The sequence below is a fragment of the Cryptomeria japonica genome, chromosome 6 (genome assembly GCF_030272615.1).
Source record: "Cryptomeria japonica chromosome 6, Sugi_1.0, whole genome shotgun sequence".
NCBI lineage: Eukaryota > Viridiplantae > Streptophyta > Pinopsida > Cupressales > Cupressaceae > Cryptomeria > Cryptomeria japonica.
The window spans coordinates 435,498,599-435,518,806 of record NC_081410.1 but is presented as its reverse complement, the minus strand read 5'-3'; the positions used below and the strand labels follow the sequence as shown (position 1 = coordinate 435,518,806).

The following is a 20,208-nucleotide window of genomic DNA, read 5'->3' as shown; positions in this document are numbered from 1 at the left end:
GATAATAGTTTCGGAAGAGATAATGAAGACCAACAGTATTATAAAGTTATCAATCCTTCATCTTCGAAACATTAGAAAATGAATTAAGCTTGCCCTTTAATCTTCTACGCTATTCATATTGACATCTTCAAATGTTATTTCGGCAGATAATATTTGTTTTAAATGCAACCTTTCGTATTCTTACAATCACTGCGTCCAGTATTGAAACATTCATTTACTATGTATTTGGCCAGCATTGAGACTTAAATCTCTTCCTATTCATTTGTTCAGATTTGAGAACATGACAGAATTGTTATACCTCTAATCATCTTACATCTCTTATTTGAATGGAATTTGTGATTTTAGAGCAAAAAACTAGGACATTTGCAAAAGGGTACATTACACTTATCGATGCTAACGGTGAGCTAAGGTATTTTGATAATCTCAATGGGCATTGGTTTTGAGCTCGGGCTGCAGGAGTATCGATTGAGCTTTGGAATTCAAATAAGAATATTGTCACTGCTGTGGAAATAATTATCTTCTAGCATGGCAACTTCCAATGCCAAGGACATATCACTATAAACTTCAGCAATAATCTAATATAATCTAAGTTCTAGTAAGTAGTAACAACTGTGCAAGGTCAGCATTTTGCTACTAATTCCTTATGCTTTTTAAGTTCCAATCTGAGCATTTCTAAAAAATGAATTCTTTATGTCATATATTTTCTATATTGCTTGTTGAGTCTGCAAACACTGAATAAAAACTAAAATTGAGAGCCCAAACAGCAGTATTCATTTCCAAAAATTATTAGTGCCTTGAGGAAAAGTGGTAGTTCCAAATTTGGGGATATTTCAATGGTATCAGAGCCGAGGTCTCAAGGTTCAAGCCTTGTGGAGCATGGTGGGTTGTGATGTCCCACCCTAAATGCTACATGGTGCATATTCCTGTTGGGCGTGTACCCAGGGCTGGTATCCACCCACGATCAAAAAGCCACATGCCTGCGAGGGGGCTAGCCTGCCTGGCACTTAGGTGGGACTTAAACCCCACTCTTAACACTAGTGGGCACCTTTAACCATCAATCCAGGCTTTTGGCGTAGTGGTTGCCTTGCTTTGTATCAAAGTTGTGCATCTTGCCAACCTAAGGGTGATAGTCGAAGATGGATAAGAAATTTATTGCTGGTATGGAAGATTGTGCTAAGATGATGCAAAAAATTGTGCAAACCAATCTAGAATATCAACAAAACTTAATTAAAGTGTTGCAACATCTGAGAATGAGATGCTATATGGAAGAGGATTTGCCTCCATGTAACTTTCAGCCTACAAATGATCATGAGGAAGGCAAAAATCAGTTGCCATGTGGGAATCCTAAAGAAGATGAAACCATGTTTACAAGTTCACTTCCACCATATGAGAATGTGGATCAAGAGGAATCACATATTACGCCCTTGAGTTTTCATAATGATCACAAGGTTGAAATCAGACACTTGGAGATTTGAAGGAGAAGAATAACTATATTTTGGCACAATCTTCACATTAAGAGTTGGCTTGCAGCTATAGAATTGGTGAGATCACTTTCGGGTCAGGTAACAATGAAGGACATGGGAAGAAGTATATAGATTCCAGCTACATGTAAGTTATGAGGACCCATAGTGAGATTGATTTCCTTTGTTTTGTACACCTAATTACATTGGAGGAATAATTGTTACGATCATATTAGGCATTTTGTCTTAGAGAGCTGATTGTAGAGACTAAGAGATTGCCTAACATGAAGATCCTACAATTTGATAATGTTTGGTTTGTCATGGATACATCACCATGGAGTTGGTTGGAGGCAAAAAAAAACATAACAGTTAATGAAGTGCAGGTATGGATCAGTTTTATGAGAGATAAGGCAGCTAGGAAACATGTGACTTTCAGCTGGACACACCTCATGGACCAGCACTTATGAAGAAGCAACCTAACTTGGAAGAAGACATGAAGATGGAGCATACATGGGGTGAGCCTCTTGAGATGAGGAAGCAAGAAGAACATATAGATGTGTGTGAACTAAAAAAGGGTATGATTCAGAAAATTTTGTTGGGATATCTAGCTTGCATCATGAGGTTCGTGAGTTTCCTCTTATAGAGAGCCCATTGAAGGTCCGAATCATAGATGAAGTGGGGATAGTTGGGCATACACTTAGTGGACCAGCCACTAATGACATGTCTTTATGTGTAAATAAAGGCATCCATAATGCAGATTTGATTGTGACACATACTTCTTTTGGGTATGCAGCTGTCCCAATGTTAGTACTTGAGTCAAATAACATGGATACTTTTATAGTGGGTAGCTGTCCTACTTGGCTAGTTATAGCATCTTCAGAATTGTCATGACCTGCATAAGCTCATTGGTTGTGTTGGAGTGTGTGGGATCATGATTACATTGTTGATAAGTGGCATGAGATGGATACTAAATCATTACATGGTCTTGGAGACATCATTGACATCATCTTAGGCCTGATTTAAGCCTGATTTTTAGTTGGTATGATGCTAGCCTGATTTATAACAGCAGCGTTAGATGGCCTGTTATGCTTTTCTATGCACAAGTGAAGAGTAATTTTCACATCATTTTGATAATCTACCAGTTTAGATGGAGGATTGTTGTTGTATCCATAGCAAGAGACATCTATCTCTTTACATTCAGCTTGAATGGTAGATGGATTTAGGATCCAGGCATTGGTGTGTTGTATGCATTGTTGCACATGGATCTTGATGAGTTGCTTCACAATTTATGGCATAGTTGTGTGTATATCAGAGTAGTGCAGTGCAATTTGGGTAAGGCCAAAAATTGTATTGGCGAGTTTTCTAATGTCGTTTAGAGGACCTTTCAGCTTGCGTCCAGGAGAGTTAAGGAGGTAGTACTTCCAATCATGGTGCGGGATAGAGCTTTCAGCAAGTATGCATACCAGCCTCCACAATTGGTTTAGGATCTCGATATTTGCTTTTGGTTTACAAGTACAGATGATAGTTGGTTTTTTATGGCGGATTGCTTGAGGGTAAGCAATCTTTGGGAAAGGGAGGACTGTCATGTCCCCAATTTTTAAGGTGAATTAATTAAATTGATTATTATTAAGTTGTCAAAAATTAAATAAAATACTCAAATGATAACTTCATATTAATTAATTTAATTAAATAATAATAAAATATTATTATAATGGCACTTTATTAAATAAAGTTCTCCAATTATGATAAAAATTAAAGTCAACCTAAGCTTCTAGATGTTTCCTAGAGTTCTTTATAAGGAGGTTGGCTGGGTAGACTAAGGCATGCTTTTGGATTTGATAAACGTTTATGATTTCTAGGGACGAAAACCTTCAGGAGTTTGACAGAAGGGCTAGACGAAAAGCTAGTTCTTCCAAAGGGGTGGATTTGTGACGGAGTCTACATCTATGCCAAACTTGTGAAGTCTCCATTGGAGACAAATTTCTAAGGTTTAGATTTTGTTTCAGAAATAAAGTCACTGGCATTTATTATTTAAAAAAAACGTTGGCATATTCTGAATATTACATTTCAGTGGAAGTCTTTTGAGGCTGTCAATATTAATGATTGATATCATAGTTTTAAGACTTGCCGAACTCGCCATGGACTCACGAGTCCATTGGCGGGCCAAGTCAACTCGCCAAGGACTTGCAAGTTGAGTCCTGGCAAGTCGAGTCCTGGCAAGTCTTAACAAAAGACTCGCGAGTTTTTTACATGTACTCGTGCGAGTTTTTTACACAGACTCGCGTCGCCCAACATGCACACCTGGCCACGTTTTAAAGTGGGTTTTTTTTTCATTTTTCACTCATTTGGCATTCTCACTTGCTGAAAACGGGTTTGTAGGGTTTGAAGAAAGAGACGAAACACATCAAAAAATTATGTAATTTTTTTTTTCAAGTCAGTCTCATTCTCTTCATCAAAATATATAAATGAAATATAACATTTAAGTATAAGTACTTTAAGTTATATTTATGTATATATTGGCAAGATGTTTGAGAGTGGTTTCAAATCTCTAGGAGTTATAATGCAAATTCTAGGTTTTAGAGGATCTTTTAAATTTTCAGACAGTCAAATTTCAGTAATTAATAGGCTCCTATTAGCATTCTCTTGCTCTCTCTATCTCACTCACTTTATCTGCCTAGAATTTTAGACCTATCTATCTCCCTATCACTCTTCCTCTATCCCCTCTCTCTACCTCTCTCTCTCTCACCCTCAGACCCTAGCAAGTGGTGCTACCCTCAACCTAATTTTGGCGAGCTGGAGAAGCCACATCAGACTCCTAGAACTAGACCCTCTAGTTCTATCTCTCCCTTGGTTTTCAGTGGAGTTGGGAAGAGGAAGATGTAGTCTTCTCTTTAGTTTGTTCATTGTTGTTTTTCACATTTGGACATATCATTATATGTAAATTTGTAAACATTTATAAACTTATGCTGCTATTATACATTTTAAAGTTTGAAACTATGAGTATGAATGATGAAATTTCAAATATTAAGTGTTTGGAGATCATATGATTGTTCTGACATGTGTAATGTTTCAATTATGGCTCTTATGCTCTCTAAATGCTTTAATTTCTTTTTTGTTTTTGGTAAAACTACGGTTTTTTTTTTGCCGAATCCATTCACAAGTCCATGGCGAGTCGGAGTCCGAATCCAAATTTTGGACTGCTCAGTCCGTGGCGAATCCGAGTTTTCCAACTTTGATTGATATCTCTAATGTTTTAAGGAATAAAGGAATATTTCTACAACTTTGCTTTACGGAAGTAACCAAGTTTTATATCTGCAGAGACTAATATTGGCAATCAAGATTGTAATCATGGCTTTGGTTATTATTTGCAAATATTGTTAAGGTCGTTGATTCAAATAAAGTATATTGTTCTGAATGCATAATATTGGTGGGCCCGATTTGTTATTTGATTTCGTTGTGAGAATTGGTGAAGGATTAATGTTTGCCAGAATTGATTAGAGAAGCCCGATATATCAAAGTTCATATTTATTGGCTTTCATGTGATTGTATTTCATATTGATACATTGAAGATGCGATATAATAATCTGTCGCAAATATTATTTTAGCCTATCACCTTGTGGGAAAAGTAAATATTAAGCGGTGTACATTTGCCAAGGAAAAATATTTAAATAGTTAGCCGTTGTATGGGGACTTTACGGTAGAGAGAAATACTACCTTCTAAACTGTTGCTATATGGATTTTATTTGTAGCGGGTTCATTCAAGGATAGGTCTCTTATCGATGCTAGTGGTGATTTGAGGTACTTTGATAATCTCACTGGGCATTGGTTTTGAGCCCGGGCTGCAGGAGTATCGATTGAGCTTTGGAGTTCAAATAAGAATATTGTTATTGCTGTGGAAATAATTATTTTCTAGCTTGGCGACTTCCAACGCCAAGGACCTATCAATATAAACTTCCGCAATAATCTAATACAATCTAAGTTCTGGTAACATCTATGCAAGGCCAGGATTTGTCATGCCCCTGCCAAATATAAAACCAGGCGTTCAAATTAAAACAAGAAAAATATTTTTCCTAAAAAGGGGCCGACCCAAGTTAAGTCCCTATTAAGGGCTGACCCAAAATAGAATTAATTAAAAATGGTTAAGACTTGTTAAAAGGGCCCACTAGACTATGAAGCAACACATTCAAATAATTATTATTTCTTAAGGGAGCCGACTCAGTTAATTCAAGGGACTGCTCTCAAAGGATGCCACCCTTGAAAAGGCAAGGGGTATTTAGGAAGAGGCGTGACCTTTCCGTTAGAGAATATATATAAGAGAACAAATCATTGGGGAATGGGGGAGAAGGAAGGATTCATGAAATAGAATATCTGAAGCATTAAAAGCAGCTTTACGAGAAGACCTAAAGCAGAATTATAAGAAAATATGGAGGAATTTTATGAACATTTATCAAAGAGATCAGAACACAAATATAAATCTGCAAACAGTAATCAAGCAAGCATCAAAGGAAAAGAAGAGGAAACATTAAATCAATAACTAGAGAATTAGACCTAATGGAATAGAAAGGATTCTCTCACACAGATATACATCTGAGCATAGGCAGCAGATCAGATTGATATAAACAGCAGAACTATGAATTGACAAGGTGCTTGGGCAAAACTATAGAGTAACCCAATAAGGAACATTACAAATAATATTAGAACATGATATTGCCAGCCTGAGGGTCAATACAAGTGGTATCAAAGCTTGATTCTGCCAGCAGGGACATTACAAAGGTATCAGCGCATGATTCTGACTTTTCAATCTGTATATAATCCTCACTTGGCTCTACTCACCATGTCACAGTTCTAGAAAGTTACTTATCGGTAAGGAAAAATGAGTTAGCGACTTGTTTGCAAAAGCATTGTAAAATTGTGTAAACATTATCTATTTGTAGCGAGGCACCATGGTTGACCTTTTTATTGCGGTCATAAATATAATTTATATAACAAAATAAAAATCTGAGGGAGAGCTAAAAGAATATATGGATAAAGAGACAAAGCTTTCTGATAGCTAGATAGCAAACTTTTCTTTTGAAGCAGGGAAAAAGATTAAACAATAAACAGTGTCCACAGCACAGAAAACAGAAAACAGAACATGATTACAAAGAAGCAGACTGTAGCAAAGAAGAGTACTCAAGAACCATTCAGAGGGATAAAAGTCTCAAAGAAAAAATACACACCGTTTGTCTAGAGTTTCAAAGTGCTACATTATAAGTTGGCTTTACAATTTTTACAATCAAAATTCAGTATATTCAAGGTGAGGTGTATGAAGAGTTTGTATCAAACTTTTGAGAAGAGATTAAGGATACTTTATGACAGTCTTATGATCAGATTATAGAACACTTTACGGCAGATTTGTGGAATATTTTATAGCAGATTTAGATTTATTGTGAATTGTGGAATAATGATTACCCCAAGAGATGGAACTGGTCATAGTTGGATGTTCCTGCTGCTTGTGGAATAATGATTACTCCAAGGGATGGAACTGGTCATAGTTGGACGTTCCTGCCTCTTGTGTGCCAAGTGATGAATTGATTACCCTAAGGGATGGAACCGGTCATAGTTGGATGTTCCTACCACTTGTGGAATGTGAGGCAAAAAGCTGTGATTTGAATGTCTATGGAAGACTATGAATTTACTTTTGTTCATCTTAATATATGGAAGACTCCTCTTAATTTTCGAACCTTGCCAATTTCCAACTCTAGATTATGTTGTTGCGAATTTAAGTTCAAATTTGCAACTTAGGGTGATACCAAGGTCATTGAAGCTAATTATATCATATGGAGGATCTAAGAATAAGAATTACAAATCCCCAACAGATGATTTGAAGCCCTTGCATTTGCTTGGAGGTCAAGTACAGGTCAAGCATATGCGAATTGACAAACTTAAAAATGCAAAAAAAATAGAAGTAGCATTCTATTTCTATCCGTACTTTTGGTTTGATGAAGACCAATTTCTTGGCTGGGGAGGATCAAACGCCTGGGATTATTATCTTTGTCACACAACTCTGAGAACCTGACTTAGACTCGTGATGATAGACTCTACCAATTTACCACTAGTTCACAGCTAAAACGACTTATTACCATCCTGTTAAACAACACAAATAAACAACAAAGAAAGAAGGATGAAATTTCACCTAATATTTTGCAATATATGGATTAGCTAGGACTTAAACCTAATATCTTTTGTGGTACTTTGGTCCTTTTCAGGTTGGGAATTAGCCATAGTATGGGTTGAACCTCCAACGAAATCAATGCAAATATTCTTGGATTGATAGCATGGAACTACTGCTAGAGGCTAAGCTAGTATAACATCAACCTACATTTATAGATTACAGATATTAGGCTTAGATCCTGTTCACCAAGCATATCAAGCTTTGGGCCCAACTGATCATACCCATCAGACGGAAGCTCACCACCAAAATATTCTGTTCATATCAATTCCTTTAATCTCATACAATATCTAAAGACATCAACCAAAAATAACAATAGTAGAATCAAGTGGTAGTAGTATGTACACATCTGCAATAGCCCCGCCAACAGAAGACATGATAAAATGTGAAAACTGGGTAAAAACAATGCATTCAACTTGCTGGATGTGGTGTACCCCAACGGTTAAGACTGGATGCAAGTTCTACGGAAACTGATGGAAGAGATACCCCTTGGTCAAGCCCACGATATCAAAGAACACAGCACAATGAGGAAATTTTCAAGGTGAAAAATAAAAAATAATATCCAGGAGCCCTACAATTCACCCCTTTGGTTTGAGCATAGAATATGTACATACCCATTAGAAAATACATCCCCAGAATGAAACCTGAGCTAAACACAGCATGAAATGTACATCGACATTAATGCCAAAATGCAAGTTGTATTCCAATAAGAAAAAAAATTGTCGAACCATTAAAAAAGATTGTTTCAAGCAACCCAAAATTGACCCCATGATTTGAATGCAAAATCTACCCATACCCAGTAGGAATATCCACAATGAGTGCTGAGCGGAACCCACGTTGTAATCTACTAGAAATGGCACCTAAATGCAAGTTGAATTCAAGTTAGAGTGTGAAACGTGCAAGGAAATAGAGAAATCTACCTGTAAGTAACGATAATGGGGAGTGGTCTTTGATTGAGAATAATTTGCAATTGAGTGTTTGGATTGAAGTTGTGAAGATGGTCAAGTCTAAGCTCAATGATGTCAGCACCATCGGCTTTGGCCTGCTGCATTTGAATCACTGTCTCCTCCACGGAATTTGCAACCAGTGGACAGCAAACAAGACAACTAGTTTGGGCCATTGCTTTTCTTCCTTCCTAAAAAAATGATGAATATTATGATCTTCACTCAAACATGTATTGCAGACTTGTTCGTGCCATGTTCGTTTTTATTGGTGCTACGAGTTGGAAGAGTCACTGTTGCAGTACACTCCTGACAAGCCCATCGGCGGTATATTTTTGTTTTTTATTCACCATTTTCGTCGAGTATCCAGACGCAGCTATTCTGGTTAAAAAACACATTTTGTCAAATAACAAGGAGGCATGTTATTGACAGTTGGTTTCCCAATTTATGGCCGATACTGTTTTGACTGTTTTGGAGACAGAATAGCTGAAGGCTACCATCCATGTTTCAATCATGGTTAAAAGTTTACTTTAAAAAAATCAATAGAAACATGAGCTGATAGGCGAGAGTTTTTTTTTTTTTTTAAATTAATATTATGATATAATGTTTTTATTAGAAGAAGAGCACTAGTAGTCGTCATGGTTAACTTCATGGATCCATAGATCCTAATCGGTACATCGGATTTTGATTTATTTTTTTTAGTTGTCTTCGTATGCGACTTAACTACATATAGCTATTGATCTAGCTTCTGGGTAGTAATGATGCACAATGTGGAATTAGTTATGCGCACAAAGGTCAAAACGTACACATTTCAAAGTGTCCCCTGATACCTAACTAAAGATGTTCCAATAACCGTCAACTCAAAATCACTAGTACTTGTTCACAAATGTTCCAATAGTGGTGCACAAATGTTCTAATAGTGGTACACAAATGGGCCAATTAATTACAAAAAATGATCGGCTTTTGATACAAAATACATTTATAAATGGTGTTTTCACTATGACGATTATTGGGAGGTCAACATGACGATAAGGTAACTATTATTGGAACTATGTTATCTATTGGTGCTCTTTCCCTAGGATTTGTTGCTCTTTCCCTAGGATTTGTTTTTAATTTCAAATATTATTTTGTTGTATATTGTATTTATGAAATTGTTAAGTGATATTAAAAGTTGATTTCAATTGAATGAAAGCAAATGGATATAATTTGTAGTCTAAGGTAATGTTGAAAATTGAAATCGTTGACGTTTTCATTTTTTTGTATACCATGCTCATTTAATATAGACTTTTAGTCATTGTAAATATTTATATTTATGAGTAGAGTATTAGTTGTCTATAATGGGAATGTATGTTGAATTGTTTGTCTAAGAGATTTGTAAATAATCAATTTATATATATTTTTAATTTATCGTCATTAAATAGTGGAATGGTGCATAACTTAAGAGTAATTTATGTTTGTCCTTTGCACATTTAAGGTTTATGATTGAAAATATTCATGGACAAGGTATTCCTTTTGTAAACATTAGTTAACTATGAATTGGAAAGATTGTATAAGTTATAATTGAAAATTGAAATCATTGATAGTTTCATTCTTTTTGTATACCATGTTCATTTAATATAGACTTCTAGCCATTGCAAATATTTATATTTATGAGTAGTATTAGTTGTCTAGAATGGGAATGTATGTTGAATTGTGTTGTCTAAAAGATTTGTAAATAATCAAATTATATATTTTTTACTTATCATCATTAAATAGTGGAAGGGTGCATAACTTAAGAATAATGTATGTTTGTCCTTTGCACATTTAAGGTTTATGATTGAAATATTCATGGACAAGGTATTCCTTTTGTAGACATTAGTTAGCTATGAATTAGGAAAAACTGCATAGGTTATAATTGAAAATTAAAATTGTTGGTGGTTTCATTCTTTTTGTATACCATGCTCATCTAAGTATTTATATTTATGAGTAGAGTATTAGTTGGCTAGAATGGGAATGTATGTTGAATTGTTTGTCTAAAAGATTTGTAAATAATCAATTTATATATATTTTTATTTATCATCATTAAAATAGTGGAAGGGTCCATAACTTAAGGATAATTTATGTATGTCCTTTGCACATTTAAGGTTTATGATGAAATCATTCATGGACAAGGTATTCCTTTTGTAAACATTAGTCAACTATGAATTAGAAAAAAACTACATTAGTTATAATTGATAGACCTCAATGGATAGTTTTGTACGTGTAGTGCCCCTCCCTCTTTTGGCTTGTCAGGCCTTATGATTTGTGTTCCGAGTGGTTCAACCCTTATTTTGGTGTTGGATGATTTTGGTTTTGGATTGTGATGCTTGTATATGCTTCATGGATTTCTATGTGACTATGATATTTCATGTTATGTGGATGGTCAGAATAATGATGTTTTGAGTGTGTGATGTCATATGATGTATCTTCGCTCTACATGTTAGATGATTATAGATGGAATATTCTTGTAGTGTTAGAATTTTATCTTGATATGTATATCTGTCTTGATCTTACATTGCTTATTATCTCTTATGTTGTTATGAGGTTGTGATTGATAATTATATGCAATGCCTTTTATGGAATCATATGATGTAGTTTATGATGTGATTATTAGATGCTATACATATACGATATTTCGTTATTGGGCTAGTTTATTTATGAGTTTCTTTACATTTATCGATGTATACTGACTTGATGTACATTGCTTTTAATGTTTGATGTGCTTGGGTGAAAGGGAAAAGTGTCGCATTGCTCTTTACAGGAAAGCTATGTCGTTTCCATTCCCTATTCAAAGTATGATATCATGTGGTTTATATATGTCCATATGTTCGACAGTTTGTTTATGCAACTGCAGGTACCGAGCATCTACTCCACCTGAATCTTCAAGTCTAAGTGTGCTCTCCAACTCAATGGTAAAATGGACAAGGAGATATCAGTCAAAATCTTGTCAGGCACCCTAGTTCTTTGTTCGCCAAGTCTTGTCAGTCGTCACCCCTTTATTAGCTCACTGTGTTTTGAGTTGTCGAAATTTGTTACTCCTACTTATAGTATAATTATTCTTGTGGAGTGAATAGTAATTTATCTCTCTTTGTATTTGGAGATATGGTTGTTTAATTAATGAATAAATTGTGTTTGAGATACTTAAAGCTCTAAAATATTTTAATTAATTAATTATTTAGAAAAAAAAATTATAAGGGAATTCAAAATAACAATGATTTATTTGAAGGTTACTTAATTAATAATTTATTATTGTTGTCTCATTTGATCTATTATAAACATTTAATTAAATATTTACTTAATAATTTTATTATCACTTATTGTTGTTTAAAAATAAATAAATAAAACAATATTATTACCACCTATTGTTTTAAAAAATAAATATAAAAAAAATAAAAAAATATTAATTATTGTAATTAATAATTTGCATGTGCATGTGGGGTTACAAAATAATTTAATGGATTTAATGTAGGAATCTTGCATGTTGGGAGTTACATTGGAGAATGATATTTTTATTTTGGTTGATTGCTTTTTGGAAGCAGTGAGTTTTGCCATGAATATTTTTCTTTGCATTTTCGTCTTCTCTCTGGTTTTCTGGTTTGGAGGTTTTGAGAGGAAAAAAATTGGGGATATTTCTGGCTCTTGGAAAATGAATTTTTGGGAAGAGATTCTGGAGGAATTGCTTGCTCTAGTTTGGAGCTCATTGTTTGATATCCTGCATATACTACTTCTCCACTATTTTCTTCCCGAAAAGCAAAAAAAGGTAAGAAATCTGGTTATTTCCTTTGTATGATTTTTTAAAAATTGGGTTTAGATCTCAGGAAAATGGATTAAAAATAGTGACTATTTGGATCTCGTGTTTTTGGAATTTGCTATTCAAAAGGACTTATTTTTTTTGTGGCTATTGATCTTAGCAAGTTCAAAATTTCTCTTCATTTATTTGTTATCTTTTAAAATCTATAGTCAGATTAAATCCGTTAATAAAATTTGGTTAATTACATTTCCGATCTCAGAATATATATATATATATATATATCAAAAAATGTTAATCATGAAATCCCTACGACTGTTGTTATTGAAATGTGTGTCTTGTTATTTACCTCAACACTGTTTTATTTTATTAACTGTCGTTGGGTTGTGGGGAGGCTCAACCTCACGATTGTGGGGGAGCCTTCACCCACAGGGTGGGCAACTAGCGGCCCCCCTCTTTTCCATATTCTTTCTGCAACAACGGCCATACAAAATGTTGTGCGATGTTTATTTGTTTGTTATTTGGCTCTATCGGTATATATTTAGTTATCAAATTTAACTTTCGCTCTCACCTGATTTCTATAGCGGCTCGAAGGATTTACCGCGTGAGGTCGTTCCCAAGAGTGATGTGTCTCTTAGCAAGCCTCTCTTAAAAAGATAAAACTTGAGTGTTACTAACACTTTTCTCTTGCATCTAGGACCACGAAAGCCAAGGGAGAGGATAGTGTTTGTTAGAAGTAGGACCACTCGACAAACTCTTTTTGCACAAATGTGCCAAACACAAAATACACTTGTTTTTTTTAACTTGTCATTGCAATGATTTTTTATCTATTTGGAGATGTTGCTCCAACAACCATGATGTTCTTTTTAATTTCAAAAGCAATGTGTTTGAGTAAACTAGGATTTTGAAATCCTGGTCAACTGAAATAAGAGCACCTGTGCATGAAGTAAATCGTTTTGCAAAATAAGACAAATTGATTGTTCTTTTTAGTTGCCCAAAAATGGAAGTGTGGATAGTGAGTTTTTGCTTAAGTTTGATGCAAGAAATAAATTTTGCTTTGTCTTGTTTTAAGCACCAAAAATAGAGTGTATCCTAACTTGCAATGCAAGCAAATTTGTGTTGTTCAGTTTTAGAGCACAAAAAACAAAGTTGATCCTAACTTGCAAGAAATGAAATTTGTGTTGTTCAGTTTTAGAGCACCAAATGAAAAAAAATTAACTTTTAAACAAGAAAAGGAGTTAGTCTAAACCTGCACAAGAAACGAATAGTTAGGAAAATCCGAACATATGGTGGGCTTCTACAAGCCTAAGAAAATTTATTTTCTTGGTTACATGGCCTTTTTTTACAACGTTCTGTTACAATAGCGCTACTTTGTGTGCAAACAGAAGTGTTACTTAACACAAACTCACTAAAAAGAAGACAAAAGCGCTAAAATCAAATTCTTAACAACAAAACTAGATGCGCTAAAACAAAGACAAATGCGCTACTTAAGCCTAAAAAACGCTAATATACGTGCAATAGCACTAAATTTGAGACAATAGCGCTATTGTAAATACAATAGCGCTTGAATATCAAATTGCAATAGCGCCAAAGTGTGACCTGTGTGTCAAGCTCAACAGTCAAAAAGTTAGTTTTTAAACAAAAATTTGTTGTTAGGTTCACGTCGGGTTCACCAAATGATGCTTTGCAAAATGGGGGAAGGTTAGACTAGAACCTGTGGTGGAATAACACACAAAAACCCAAGAAACAGTTAGTGTTAATCCATTCAAAAACTAATCTAAGCAGGCATATCAAAAGAGACACCAAAAACATGAAAAAATATTTAACTAGGAAAATAAATATAACGAGACATCTCCAAATGCCTCCTAACATGCTCTTAGCTCTTTCTCCTTTGTTCCTCTCCTCTCCAAGTTCCAAACTAGTGTAGCTCTCAATAGCTTTTTGCACTATGGATGCTTATGGAGGTTCAAGATTGAAATGTTTACTCTAAAAATGCTATGCAAATGTGAATAAAAGCTAATATTAGATGCTATGATGCTAAAATGATTTATTTTAGGCCAAAATAACAAGATATTAGTGATTTATGATAAATGCTCTCTAAAATTCTCTATAACTTAGATGCATACAAGTTTTCAGGATCTGGTTTATGAAGAAATGGACTCTATTTATAGGAAAAATGGAGCAATGGATGGTTGAGATTGAGTAATCTCAACAAGGGTTAGGATTGAATGATATTCAATCTATGTAAGGGCTTTCAACCTAGTCTCAGGATGACAAGTGTCAATATGAGATAGGTTGAGAGGAGAGGGAATAAGCATTAAATGCTTGACATGACCTGAGAGTTAATGCTTGACATGACCTGAGAGTTAACTTGGGAGTTAAGGTCAAGGTTAGGTTGAATGAATAAAATCTTTATTCAAAAAATAAAGCTTTTATCCAATGGATAAACTCTTGTGCAAAGGCAAAAGGGATAACCATGGTCAAAGCAATAAATGCTTGAGGAGACACATGAGTGGAAGTTAAATTAACCATAAATGGTTATGTAAGAGTCATTAATGGTTTTGGAAGACTTTAGAGGTTAGTTTGTTGAACACACAAAGCATTAAATGTTTTTCAAAGACTTTGGAGTCTTTGAGAAGTGACTTAAAGTTTCTTAGGAATGTGACAATAATTAGAGGATGGATTAGGTTAATTAGGAAGGGGTTAGAAGAATCTAGAAGGGGGTTTAGGAGTGCAAGTGGATTTGGGGGGTGAGGGAAAATAAGATTTTAATTAAAATAAATTTAATTTATTTCAACTTGTGGTTGCAACTTGTATTTGTAAGAAAATGCAAGTGGGGGGAATAAATGATTTAAATAAATGTTTTATTTAATTTATTTAAAAGAGGAAAGAGGATTAAATTGAATAAATAGGATTTATTCATTTAATTGAGTGTGGATTTGGTTGAATGAATTAATTAAAATAAATTGAATAATTTATTTAATTAATAAGAGAATGTTTGACGATGAATTAATTAAATATTAATTTAATTAACTAATGGCTAGTAGGTTTTTAATCAAATAAATAGCAAATATTCATTGTAATGAATCAACTAACAAATGTCATCGAGACCCCATAACGATGCAACACGAGGTTATACATCATCTCAAATAACTAACAAGGAAACTGCTATATAAATTATAATATAGAACATTACATGGATACAAGATTCTCATTACATTGCTTGATAATTTGCATAAGAATTTCAAATACATAATGATGGATCCTCAATATACAAATCTCCAAGAGTCCCATGAAGGGAAGAATACATTAATCTAGTACGATAATAACAATCTTCAAAACTTCTCCGAGCCAACACGAACATGATGCTGAAGGAGCCAAACCCAATGGGTACGAAAAGCACTCCAACTAGCCATTTGGCACCTTAAGGTCCACCCCCCGTGCTAGGAGGTACCAACCAAACCCACTAGGTGGAAGCAAGACATACAAGGGCACCAACATGATTCATAGAAGAATCAACATAACAATACTCACAAAGAATCAATTAGTCTAAATGCATATGAGGCTCACAAGAGAACACCACAGAAACACAAAATAGCAACCAATCACCAGAGGTCCAAAGCAACCAAAGAAAGACTAGAAACTTAACAAAACATGGAAGGATACAAATGCAAGTTACCACTAGGTAGCAAAAAGGGAATAGTGCCATCACTAGGATGTCATGAGTTACCCTAGTAGGTCTTCACTATGGTCCCGACCCCCATCCTGGGTTACCCTAATGACCTCTCCTGACCCCCGACCCTCGACCCCCATACATACACTAGTGGACCACACCAACCTTTCGAGGAGACAAGATTGGTGAAAGCCATTCCAAGCCCTTCTCCACTTACCCCCAAACATATACGAGTATTTGCGGGAAAGGAAGCATCAAAGAATTATCTTAATTAATGTGAACTAACCACCCACCCAAGTTCATTATTTAGGTTATCACTTGATTACAAAACTTCCATTGAGTTACCCAGGTGACCACTTTGGGTCCCAACCCCCAATGGAAGCCACTCCCCCTTACATGCACCTAGGAGTCAAAATAAACACAAGGCCAAGATATCCAAAACACAAGGTGACATGATTCCAACCATAGCATGGCTTAGTTCACATGCACAAAAGGAACTCTAACACTGACCAAGCCTCTGGAAGCTAAATACATTTAAAGCATCATAACCAAGTATCCAAAAATGATGGACAAAACAAACCAATACCATGGACTCATAAAACCAAACGTAACAAGTACAATTCTACTATAAAACCAAGGAGTTCAAGATAACATCTATAACTTCATTAATTCAAATTTAACATTAAGTTTCCAATTTTTCCAAAATTCAAACCATTAAAAATTCATTTGATTCTCATTTATGCAATAAAACATGATCAATCCTTTACAATAACTAAATACATTTCTACCAATCCAAAATTATAATTGGATCAAAAATATCAAGAAAGAATGTAGAGCTCAAGAATAAATATACCTTTATTTATATAGGGATGGTTCTCCCCACAGCCATGGGGGAGCCTTCACCCATGGGGTGGGCAGCCAGCGGCCCCCCTCTTTTCCATATTCTTTCTGCAACGACGATGATACAAAATGTTGTGCGATGTTTATTTGTTTGTTATTTGGCTCTATCGGTATATATTTGGTTATTTGTATAGTGCCTTAGGTATAGTTGTTCCTACATTGTAACTTGCCGAAAGGACAAATGGGCCCCACCACAAGTTACAAGGCTCTTAAGTGAGTCACTACATAATGAACTTATGTCCAAAAACATCGGAACTTACTAAACACCTTTAAGTAGTAGCCCACCTGTTCTATTGATTGAGGATATTTGTAATACAATTCAGTGCAAGAGCATAGATGGTTTTGCTCCCAAGATACTCACCATACATATTTCCTTGAGTAGAAACATAGCTTTTTGGAAAGTCATGTGTGGCTTGATGAAAGTGATGACTCCCCCATCATAGGGATCATCTATTTGTTATGCTCGTGCAAGACTTAGTATATCACATCCTTATCTGCCATGGTGGGATTCATAAGGTATGTAGTACCAAAGTCGAAGAAATATCAAGATGTGGGCTAAATTTATCGCAACTGGCCATTTGACCTTAGGGATAAAGAGTGTTTGAAGTGTTTTCATTTTAAATCAAAGACCAAGTGCAAATTGAGCCGACTTCAAGCTTTGGAAAACACCTAAAATACATTTAAAGGAAAAGAGTCATAAAAATTCCAAGGATTGGGTTGATCTCAACCCATACTTATTTGTGCCTTTTGAGGCAACATTCTTGTGTTTGTGTGCTTGCTTTGTTTTCTTGTCAAAGAAAAATCAGAAAATCCAATTCCAAAACAAGTATTCATCCAACACCAACATTTTCAAAAACACAAAAGATCAAAAACCAAGAGCAACAAACAAAAAGTATCAACTATATGACCATTCTTCACATCTTGAGAAAGAAAAACCTTCATCAACACATCAACTTGAAGAAAATACCATTGAGCTCAAAGACTCTTATCAAAAGGAGGAAATTCTTCTATCTTAATAGACAAATCTTTGTCTCTCATAGAACCTTCCTATGTCACATGCATATATATCTTCAAGGGAAATCAAACAAATTTGATCAAGAGTCATTGAACCATAGAGCTTTTATGCAATATCGAGCTTTGAGTTATCACAAAAACAAAGGAGGCCAAATCAACCCTGATTTCTTTCCAGACATTTGTATCACCTACAACGTAGCTCGAGAAGAACCACAAACCCCTGAACAAGAAGAAGAAGAGTTTGTTCCTTTTGTAACACAAAGTTTCTATTGAAGTTAAACATTTCGTCCATCATCTCATTCACACATCATCTCATCCATTTCAACTCTCAAAACATCAAGAGGTTTTTGTACTAAGTTCTATTTCGATATTGCTTGAATCAAACACAAAACACATCACTTATTAGAGTGTCTCTACATCTAGGATAAACTCATCCTAAGAGGCATTTCTATGCAGGTTAAACTAGTCTATGAGTGAATCCTCTCATTACTAGGTAGTTGAGTCTGTAACACATCTCAAATTTCTCTAAACCTTATCACATCACACTTTGTCAAAAACAACAAGCAATTCAAGAAAGAACTTTGGTAACATCTACCTTTAGTGCTAGGGATCTGTATGCAAAGCACTTCACCAAACATCAATTTTTCATTTCATCACCAACTCATCATCATTTTCATCAAACTTCAACAAAAACTTGTAAACAAAATGGCTCATACCAGATCAAGATCTAGACAACCAGAAATTGAGGAAGAAGAGGAGGAAAATATCAATGAGTTCCAAGAAACCCTTGGAGGAAATATAAATGATGAAAACCTTGACACTCCTACTCTAGCAGCAATAAAAAGGGCACAACATAACCCTCTCTTTAATAGACTTTTTGATGAAATACTCAGGAGCAATGCTGATGCTCGCTTTTTAAAACTTGCTCAAGAAGGGGCTAAACTACCCTTTGACTTGATCTTGCACAACTAAGGCAAGCATCAAAATGACAAAGTTGCAATGAGGAAGAAAGAGGTCGAGATCCCATCAGATACAACCTTCATCAAGGTAATCCACCACCTCCTCCTCCTCCAAATGACATAGAGATGTTGCGGCAACAAGTTGAAAATCTTGCCCAACAACTTCGTAGTGGTGTGAAAACTAATCAATTTTCACTCAATGACATTTGTCCCTATCCCTTTGATAGGAATCTTCATATGCCACATTTTCCATGAGTGTTCGAAACACCCAAGTTTGAAAAGTATAGAGGAAAAGGAGATCCTCGTGATCATGTTAAAGAATTCCATTCAGCTTGCCTAGAAGTGGCATATGAGAATACGTACCTAATGAGCCTTTTTCCACAATGCTTGGGAGGAACAACCACATCATGGTTTTCCCGATTACCAGGTGGCATTAGGACTTTTGAAGAACTCATCCAAAAGTTCCTGGCACATTACTCACACAAAATTGAACGTGATATCACAATGGCTGATCTATGTAACACTAAACAAAAACCAGGTGAACTATTCTCAGTCTTTCTGCAACGATGGCGTCAAATGTCTAGCAAACGTTCTCTTCAGTTACTTGAACAAGAACTAGTGGAAATATTTATTTCCAACTTAAACAAAGAAATGGAATTTCACCTAGACTTGAAAGGCATAGACTCTTTCAATGACATGATCACCAAAGGCTTAAAATGTGAGTGGGTTCTCATCAAGAAAGGACTTATCAAAATCTACAATGAACCAAAGGATGGCCCTCATCCACGCTTCAATGGTGACAAACCAAACTTCTGGAACAAAAACAAAAAATTCGTCAACGACGAAGTTGTGGATGTAAGAACTATCAAAAGTGCACAACTTGTAGTTCGATTTGTAGGACAGAATCCCCCACCTAAGACTAACACAATTGCTCCTCCAAATCAAGGCTGCATCACATCTCAAGATGAACCCAAACAGCGTCAACAAAAACCAAAGTGAACATACACTCCCTTAGGGGAACCCATCAAAACAGTGTTACGACAACTGGTTTCCCAAAATCTGGTTACCTTACCCAAAACATCAAATTATGAACCTCAAGTCAAACCTTCATGGTGGAGGGATACTGAACATTGTGATTTCCATCAAAGGAAAGGGCATAAGACAAGCAATTGTCACAGATTGAAAGATCTTATTCATGATCTTATTGACCGAGGTGAAATCGAAATCGAAGGGCATGACCCAAAGACAACAAACAATGATCATCTCATGTTTAAAAATCCACTT

General features: G+C 35.2%; 1 protein-coding gene across 3 annotated transcripts in view; it reads right to left on the bottom strand.

Annotated features, from left to right (window-relative positions):
• Window positions 1-9,043, bottom strand: part of LOC131037472 (bifunctional 3-dehydroquinate dehydratase/shikimate dehydrogenase, chloroplastic) — a 144,040-nt gene extending 134,997 nt beyond the window's left edge. For 2 of the 3 annotated variants that reach the window (XM_057969608.2, XM_057969610.2), the window contains exon 1: window positions 8,592-9,043. In XM_057969608.2, the coding sequence (XP_057825591.2) occupies window positions 8,592-8,791 (200 nt within the window). In that variant the 5' untranslated portion in view covers window positions 8,792-9,043. The remainder of the gene's footprint in view (window positions 1-8,591) is intronic. The other variant, XM_057969611.2, reaches the window with a different exon arrangement.
• Between the last annotated feature and the right edge of the window lie 11,165 nt (window positions 9,044-20,208).